The sequence below is a fragment of the Pyxicephalus adspersus genome, chromosome 1 (assembly GCF_032062135.1).
Source record: "Pyxicephalus adspersus chromosome 1, UCB_Pads_2.0, whole genome shotgun sequence".
NCBI classification, from domain to species: Eukaryota; Metazoa; Chordata; class Amphibia; order Anura; family Pyxicephalidae; genus Pyxicephalus; species Pyxicephalus adspersus.
Genome location: NC_092858.1, coordinates 112,579,686 through 112,589,349, shown reverse-complemented (window position 1 = coordinate 112,589,349; position 9,664 = coordinate 112,579,686). Strand labels below are relative to the sequence as shown.

The following is a 9,664-nucleotide window of genomic DNA, read 5'->3' as shown; positions in this document are numbered from 1 at the left end:
TATACATACTTTTTTTTTTTTTCTTTTCAGTCCCATACCTATGTGAATACAGCCAGCTGTGAAGAGGAAACAGGTGGTCGACATTGCTTGCATTCTTTGCCTGAGGCACATGGACCATACCATGAGCCACCAAGGCACATACTTGGATCAGGTTGTTCCATTGAAGAACGTAATCCCCAGGTCTTTTTGCAACCAGGAGAAGTGAAGTTTGTGCTTGGGCCAGCTCCAGCCTATAGAAGAATGCCTCTAAGAGGAGACAATTTCTGTAGGCACCACAGAGACTGTCAGGGTCATGTATGCGCTGGTGACCGAGAACCAATACCACCACATAACAACAACAATGAATGCAAGGATCAGTGGGGTTCGCATAAGTGTGCATATGAGAATATTAATGGCCTCGTGCCACCAGGAAGTATAGCTCTTCGTAGGGGAACTGGTACCAGGGGTCTTAAGTTGTCAGCAGAAGGTCTGCCATACAACAGCTGCTCTCATCGCAGGACAGCAATGTTACACTATGAGAATCTGCCCCCACTACCACCAGTTTGGGAGTGCCGGTCCATGCACCCTGTTGAAGATGATGATGATGATGATGAAGAAGAAGAGGAAGATTCTGCAGATGCTATGACTCCATCACTTAATGGTTACCATGATGACCCTGTGCAAAACTATGTGAATGCTGAGAGCGCCACTGCATTTGGTGGTTACCATCACCATCGTCCTGACTGCCAGCCACATAGGAGCTGCCCATCTAATGTCTTCAGCTTTGATTTCCGCCGGCCACGTACTGAGCAAAGGCAGCTCAACTATATCCAGGTGGAGCTGGAGGGGAAAAGTGAAGGAAAAGGGAGACAGATTCCTCAGATTACTTGTACACCAGCACCAAATCATCCACCGCGGTGTGCAGACTCTTATGCTGTCATTGACCTCAAAAAGACTGCTGCAATGTCCAGCCTACAGAGAGCTATGCCCAGGGATGATGGCACCTCAAGAAAAACCAGACATAACAGCACTGACCTCCCCCTGTAAATGCTACTGATTCTAGTGGTATCTCTCTGATCTTTTACAAAAGCCATCCCTGCGGCTCTTACTTGTTCTTTCATTGTGTCCTATATCTGACTTTTCCCTAAACTAGTTTGTGCAGGTTCTGCTGTGTTCCTCTGCAGACTAAACTTAACACTGAACAGAATGTGAACATGAATTTATCAAGAGGAGAAAAGTGGAGGGATTGTAAAATGCTTCACAAGGATACTCCATATATTTCCTCAACTGTATAACTGTGGCCTCCTGAAAGTCTGACTGATGACTGCAACCATGTTGGCATCTTGCTAAAAATGTTCTTGATGAGTAAAATATTTGTGAATTTTTAACATTTAATTTTGCTTTGTTAATTTATTTTTTTTTTACTGTTGCATTTGTAGATTACATTTTTTGCAGTTACTGATTAATTTATTTAACTTATTTTTCTATTTATTTTTGTAAACATCCCATGCCATATTGTGCCCTAAAAATTGTACTTGCTCTGAGGCAGATGCCTAAGTTTACTATTTTTGATTTTTTTTTTATTTAAACCGTGTACCTCTTGTGAAAACATCAGGACCTTAGCATGTGACAAACTGAAGGCAATGTATATACCATTTGATTGCATTTGTTTGCATCTAGGTTATGTTAATATTTAAAAATAAGCCTTCTTCAGCATTTGAAAAGAAAGTGTGTGTGTGTGTGTGTGTGTGTATATATATATATATATATATATATTTATATATTAATATATATATAATATACATGTGTATGCACGTGCATAGACGTATGTATATATATGTGTGTATATATATATATATATATATACACACACACACGTATGCACGTGCATATACGTGTGTGTGCACGTGTTTGTGAGTATAATGTAAAAAGTGTAAGGGGGATAACCTAATCTTTTTAGAGGCTGGAGAATATTTGCTGGATGCCATATTTTTGCATTTACTTGAACGAAAAGTGCCAAATATTTATACTTCTGCCATTTAAAAAAAATCCTTCTATGTACTGTTACTTAACATAAATCTTTGTTCACACTTTTCCCACATGTACATAGTGTACAGATTGAGAATATAGCCAGTTTTAAACTTGCTGTACAGCACTCTAAAGGATGGGTATTCTACACATTTTGTCACCTTATCTTGAATGAATGTTTGTAAACCTTGAGATTTAAAGAGCAATTTTGTCTTTCTGTAAAAAGTTATTCTAAGACAGGAAAGGGTATTTCCCAACAGTAGTATTATTCATAAATATTAAGCTATTCAGGATCTGTTTCTTAACTGAAGAGGTATAATTTTATACAAAGGAAAAGATAGAGATAAATAGGGGTTTTTATCAGCAACCATGTATTCCAAAATTTAGGTAACAACGGATTTCTCTAAACAGAATCTTTACACACAATTTTAATTGTTGTGATCCCTGCCCCATTATTTGGTGTCAGTTTTTTGGGACATTAAGCTAAACAGGTTCCTGAATTCTACTTAAAGTCCTAAATTCTCAAAGAAGGCTAGGGTACTTGAAGCACTTAAAAGGAATGTCCTTGGGCTCAAATCCTTATGTGTTTCACCCTATTAGGCTTCCTCGGGTCATGAGACAATTATCTGACACTACTGTGGAAAAATATAAAAAAATATGTTAGGGAAATTAGGCTATATTTGAAGTATTGTTCCCATGTTGGGAGGTATTCCAGAACAAGTGCATATCTAAGCTGTATTGTTGGCATGAGCATACAAGGCTTTGTATATAAAGTGAGTACAGTCATATTAGAAAGTAATGGTGGGTGTGTTATATTGAGGGTTTGGTTAGAATTTTATAGGCAAGGTCACTTGATTGAAAAGTACAGTAATTGGGTTCAATAGACTATTGTGTAAATAGTACTGTATGGTCATAGTTACATAGTAAGTTAGGTTGAAAAAAGGCATAAGTCCATCAAGTTCAACCACTAGGGAAATAAACATATCCCAGATATAAAACCCAACAAAACAAAAAAAAACCCTGGTACAATTTATTAATTCTAAATTATTAATAAATTATAATTTATTAATTTTGATTCAACGGTAAAAAAATTCCCTCATGATTACATGAGGCAATCAGATGTTCCCTGGATCAACAGTCTAGTCTCTGTTATCTTTACTTTAAATCCTTAATACCCAGTTATGTTCTGTGCTTCTAGAAAAGCTTTCGGCTTTTTCTTAAAGCAATCTATAGTAGTTGCTGAAACTACTTCCTGAGTGAGCCGATTCCACATTTTCACAGATCTTACAGTGAAGAATCCCTTCCTTATCTGGAGCTTAAACTTCTTTTCCTCCAGACCCAAATAGTGCCCTCTTGTTCTTTGTAATGATCTAAAAGTAAATAATAGGCAAGAGAGTTCTCTATATAGACCATTTATTTGTTTATACTGGGTGATCATATCCCCCCTTAAACATCTCTTCTTATGGGAGAATAGGTTCAGTTATGCTAATCTCTTCTCATAGCTGAGCTCCTCCATTCCTTTTATTAGTTTAGTTGCCCTTTTCTTTTCTCTCTCCAATTCCACAATGTCCTTTTTGTGAACTGGTGCCCAAAACAGGACTGCATATTCCAGATGTGGTCTGATCAATGCTTTGTACAAGGGCAGGAATATGTCTCCATCTCTGCAGTCTATTCCTCTTTTAATACAAGAAAGTATTTTACTAGCTTTAGATATTGCAGCTTGGCATTGCATGCTGTTATTAACTCTATGATCTCCCAGATCCTTTTACATTTCTGACTCCCCAAATGTATTCCCCGCGAGACAGTATAAAGCATGCATGTAGTTAGTAGCATGTAGCCCCCAAGTGCATAACTTTACATTTATCTATACTGCCCAATCAAACGGTACATCCAGGTCTGCTTGTAGAATATAGACAACCTGTATGGACTTGATTTCATTACATAGTTTGGTGTCATCTGCAAACACAGAAATGGTACTTTTAATCCCAAACTCTATATCATTTATAAAGATGTTCTATAGTAAAGGTTCCAACACTGAACCCTGGGGTACACCACTAATAACCTTAGACCATTCAGAGTATGAATCAATAATTACAACTCTCTGGATGTGGTCTTTAAGCCAGTTCTCAATTATTTACGGATTGACTTTTCTAAACCTATTGACCCTAACTTGCATATTAACCGTCTGAGGGGTGCTGTGTCAAATGCTTTAGCAAGGTCCAAGTACACTATATCAATTGCTATTCCACTGTCTACCTATTTACTTCCTCATAAAAAGATAGTAAATTTGTTTGACAACTTTGGTCTTTCTTAAAGCCATGCTGACTATTATTTATAATATTATTTTCTAGCAGAAACTCCTCTATGTGGTTCTTTATCAAACTCTCTAGGACCTTTCCAACTATAGATGTTAAACTAAGCGGTCTGTAGTTACTTGGTAATGACTTTGCTCCTTCTTGAAGATAGGAACCACATTGGCCTTACGCCAATCCATCTGTACCATGTCAGTAACGAAAGGTGGTCCCTAATTTTCATATTTTTGGAATGCCCTTTTCTTGTTCCTTACGGCTTTTTTTTTAACATCAGCTTTGAGCCACATAGATTTTAGCCTCTTAAATTTAATACCCATTGGAATATATTTTTTAGTGTGCTTTTGTAGAACAGACTTGAAACATTCCCATTTCTGTTCTGTGTTTTTTGAGGACAATATTGTCTCCCAGTCCAAGTCACAGAGAGCTTGCCCTTAATAATAATTTGCTCTCATAAAATTAAATGTCTTTATCTTTCCTGCTTTTGCTTCCTGTTTACAACTTACATTAAATGAAATCATATTATGGTCACTGCTACCCAGATTCTCTTTTATATGCATATTTGTTATAAGCTCTGCATTATTAGAAAGAACAAGGTCCAGCAGAGTATCATTTCTTTTTGGGGCTTCTATAAACTGTACCATAAATTTATCTTGTATTAAATTTACAAATTTCCTCCTTTTTGCTGTTCCTGTAGTGCCATTACTCCAGTCAAATATAGTAATAAAAAGATATGGCAAAAACCCACAATAAGGCTTCTACTTCTTAATTGTGCACATGAAGATGTACAGAAGATAGACCTTCCAACAGAGGGGACTTTGTTATACAGATTAAGAAGATTATTGGATGTGTTAAGCCAAAAAAAAAAAAAAAAGTACAAAAGGTTTGAATTTTTCATTAAAAGAAATACAATTAAAATTACCTGGTGAATTTTACCTTGGAGTAGAATTCAGGAACCTTTTGTTTAGTTTAAAAAAAAACTCACACAAAAAATGGAACAGGGACCATAACAATTAAAATTGTATATAATCATTCTGTTTACATAAATCATGTTTAATTTTGGAATACATGGTTGCCGATTAAAAAAAAAAAAAAAAAAAAAAACTGTCTCCATCTCTTCCTATGTACATATTTTACTGATTTTGGGGATTGGCACTCTCTGTAAAGATTGAGACATAATAACTGACTTATAATTTTATGCATTTGTCCGATAAATACATCCATTTAACTTGTTTTCTCCGTATTACAAACACATTAGAATGTTGTGCACTAGACATTAAACACCAGGACATTATTTCTAGTTGGCTTTCTAAACAGGCAAACCTCATTTTTATCTTGTACTACTTCAAAGTGCATAATAAAGAAACCCTGTCCCAGCCGATAATTTCAATAAAAATCTTTCTATAAGATTTTAAGTGCATTCATGTATTTTATGGATGCTTTTCCTGTAAAAGTTTTCTTTGTGTAGACATTCAAAAGCTCTAAGATTGCTGCAGAAGTCTGAACCCCAGCAAACTTGGAGCCTACACTAGTCCCCTTAACTTGTCCCCCAGCAGCCACATAAAAAATTTTGTAGGGGTGTAAAGGGAGGGAACAGTAAAGTAGGCAAGCACAGCATGGATTTAGATTCTTCCAAAATAAGAGAGGGCTGTGACATGCAGGAAGGCAGGGGCTGTATTAGGAAATGTACTTTTTCTAGACAAGTCAAATTTTTTATAAATTTTTAGGTGTGCAACAGAACATGGCAAGTCAATAAATATTGTTTATAAAAGACAAAACACATTCAAAAGCCTTGATTTTTTTCTGTGCTTTTACCTGCAATTGTTTAATTTAGTGCAAGATCGCCTCTACTTAAAAATGACATATTTTACTTGCAGTGATAATCATATTGATCAGTATGCATCTGTACTCTTTGATATGTTCTCCATCATTGTTTCTTTCTCAGCTTGCTTAACTATAGGTACATCCTGCTTGTTATTGCAAGCTCAGCCACAGCATGATCAGTAGATCATGCTTTCCTTTCCTCCTATAATGACATGACTTAAAATGTTCCTTTAATATATGTAGTGAATATTTATTTTTCTGCCTTAAAATAACGCATTTTTATCAAACAGCAGTTTCAGGATATATATTACTAAGAGTACAGTATTAGGTTGATACCAATGTGCTAAAGCTTACTCATTTGTCTCTAATGGAGCATTAAATTGACTTGTCAATCGACTTCAGCCTGTGAAAAACTTCTTTGCCAAAGCCCCACTTTATACATAAAAGTATAATCAAAAGAAAACCATTGCATATCTTCCACTAAATTTTAAACTGAATGAACACACACAAGCTGTAAATCTCTTAAATAGTTTGTAGCACATTATTATTTTTACAGCTGAGGTATAGGTTAACACCAACAACAACCATGTGCTTGCCATGGCCGAAAATATTGTTTAAAATAATTGTATCTATTCTGACTTTCTGCAGTCTATAACTTTTTGTTGCAATAATTGTCGCCTTTAGTTCAGAACTATGGGCAGATTTGATTTCCTATTACTTGGTAAGATGTCCATGGACTGTTGAGTCTGTAGCATAACAGAGGTGGCCGATGCAGCCAAATGTATTACTTACAAATAACTTGCATCAATTATGTGATAAAGTTTACTTGTGTTCTTTTAAAATGTGTTGTCATGGATCATCATTGTGTTTACCCATATGTGTCAAACATGTTTTTATGTGATTTCACCTTTTTTATTTGCTGCTATTCACACTTGTGTCATGATTAAGTGTTTTACTAGTTAGTGAAGTTAGTGGATAAACCAGTTTTACCAGTTAGTGGATAAACTCGTACAGTTTACAATATACATTTTGATTGGGTCAAATATCTAAAAAAATTACCATGGCACATTTAATGGTAACTGAAACACCATTTAAAATGGGCAAAAAATGAGGGACAAACATCTTTTCAAGTTTTAGTGAGAACTTATTTGGCAAGTTGCCTTTAATTGTAAAAAATGATATTTAAAAGTTAATGTGGCATTACACTGAAATATGTAAGGTGCTAGCAGCTTTTAATTTCTGTAGTCGAATTGTTTCCACTGTGAAATTAAAGGAGTGTATGAGTTTATCCCTAAAGAAGCACAGGTATATTATTAGATGCACTTTGCACCTAGCTTGTCTGAGCCATTGTCTGCTTAATTGGGTAGGCAAGCAGTGCCATCTCTTGGACCAACCAAGCCTTTACATGGGCTTAATATTGTGGTAGATTATGGTCTATTGTACCTAAATCATTTATTGATATTTATTTTCCTTGTATTTTGAATGTTTGACTCTTGGACCAGATAATATTTTTATTTTGGTTTTGGACAACTGGATTAGTAGTAATTTGTGACATTCTAAAGCTTATACACAGGATTCAGTTGCATTCATTGTATTAATTTCACTTTAAATACTGGACTCATTTGTTAAGAAACTCAAAATTTGCCTTGTTTGACATGTGATTAGATATAAAGAAATATGTTTATTTTTTTTTCCTCTTGGTTTATTTCTTCAAGGAGAAACGTTCTGAGATCTGTAAGGTATGTGTATGTAACTTTGGGTTAAAAGCTTTAGGTTCTCATTGGTTGTTACAAGTGGAATATGATCTTTCCCAAGACCTGGGCTTAAGTTCTATACCACAAATTTTCTCTTCAGCAATATAAAAAAAAAATCCCTTTATTTAGTTAAGTGGAGGAACATGATGCTTTCAGACTGTCCTAACTACTGTGCAATTAGTTAAAATGCTAAACACTGCATCCCAATAAAAAATGTCCAGTTCTAATTATTGTATGTTAGGATTGGATTACACATTTTCTGTAACCCACATGTAAAACAATATGTTTGTAAGTTTGTTTCACTATAGATTCAGCATGTAAAATTGTTTGTCTCTGGAAAGAAAAGATTAGGGGAGCTTTAAATTTGCAGCAGGCTCTCAGCTGGATTTTTGGGCGAGTCAGACATAAAAAAACACATTATTACATTTTGCAAAACCATTGAGCAAGTACAAAGACTGTGCTCTGATATATATATATATATATATATATATATATATATATATATATAATTTTTTTTTTACTTTCTCCAGTGTTTTGCATTTTATATGCAATATTGTACAATCACATTCTCTGCAATGTGTGTATACTGTTACTTTGTATTTTCTTTTTATCCTGTTTAAGTCACAGGTGTGTGAATTTAATAGCCCACTGGGCAATCCCCAGTTGAAGTTGTGACTCTGTTGTACCGATCTGTGTTGTGCATTTTAAATAGTAAATATTTATGACACAGGTGCGGAAGAGACCTCCCTGTTTCAATTTCATTTCAGGCTACACTGGGAACCTTTTCATTCCATACCTCTTTATATGCCATCTATGAAATTATTAATGGAAAATAAAACTAAACCAGTGATAACATACTGGAGAAAGCTACTGTCTTATTGTGCACTTGGAAAGTATAAAGAATAAAGCGATACAGAAATGATCCATTTTGTTGCTTTAAGTACCTCCTTTCATTTAGATTTATGAAGTAAACTGTATTGAAATTCAGCTATGATCATTTGTCTTGTGGTATAACAATTTATTTATTTACAAACGGGTTTGTATGCAGTGTAGGAAACCCATATTTGGCAAGCAGACAATTGGAAAGTTTTTGAAGTAATTTCAACAGATTGCTAATTTTAAAAAATGTCATGCACAGCAAGCTAGATACAATTTATTCTTTGACATACTTTTATATTTTAATACATCAAACTTCTTTTCTATTCATGTGCAGTCAGAAAATTATAAGGAAGATACACAGCAGAAGGTTCTGTAACAGATAGGGTTAAAGGGATATCCCTTAAGACAAGCCTTAATAACATGAGTAAAGATCACGGTATTTTTTTCTCAACGTCAGGAACATGCATATGTGAACTGCATATTTATCACAAACAATTCTGTATTTACAGTGCTGTTGACCCACACTGTAACGACTGGTTTCTATTCAGTACAAATCGGGGTCTTCTGAAGATATCCCCAAAACAGATACTATTGTTTAGTAAAACAGTGAAATTGCTGCTTGAGGTTATTCAAATTGTTTGCTAAATGTCCTTTTAAGGAGAGTGTCCCCTAAGCTAAACCTGGAACGGGGTGTAGTTTACCAGGTGATTAGTGAGTAATTCAATTAAATTTCTAATATCAAAAGGACATAGCTGGCTTAGCATTTAAATCACATACGTTTTTATATTTTGAGTCCCTGTTTATGTGGACCAGAATTTATAGTAAAAAAAAAGGTATGTCAGAAAATCCTATGCAGGATGTCACTGCGCAGTCAGGTGACATCCTGTGACA

General features: G+C 35.0%; 1 protein-coding gene across 4 annotated transcripts in view; it reads left to right on the top strand.

Annotated features, from left to right (window-relative positions):
- FRS3 (fibroblast growth factor receptor substrate 3) overlaps positions 1-8,751 on the top strand; it is a 47,474-nt gene extending 38,723 nt beyond the window's left edge. For all 4 annotated transcript variants that reach the window (XM_072423972.1, XM_072423963.1, XM_072423956.1 and 1 more), the window contains one exon: positions 31-8,751. In XM_072423972.1, the coding sequence (XP_072280073.1) occupies positions 31-1,026 (996 nt within the window). In that variant the 3' untranslated portion in view covers positions 1,027-8,751. The remainder of the gene's footprint in view (positions 1-30) is intronic.
- Positions 8,752-9,664: the final 913 nt, after the last annotated feature.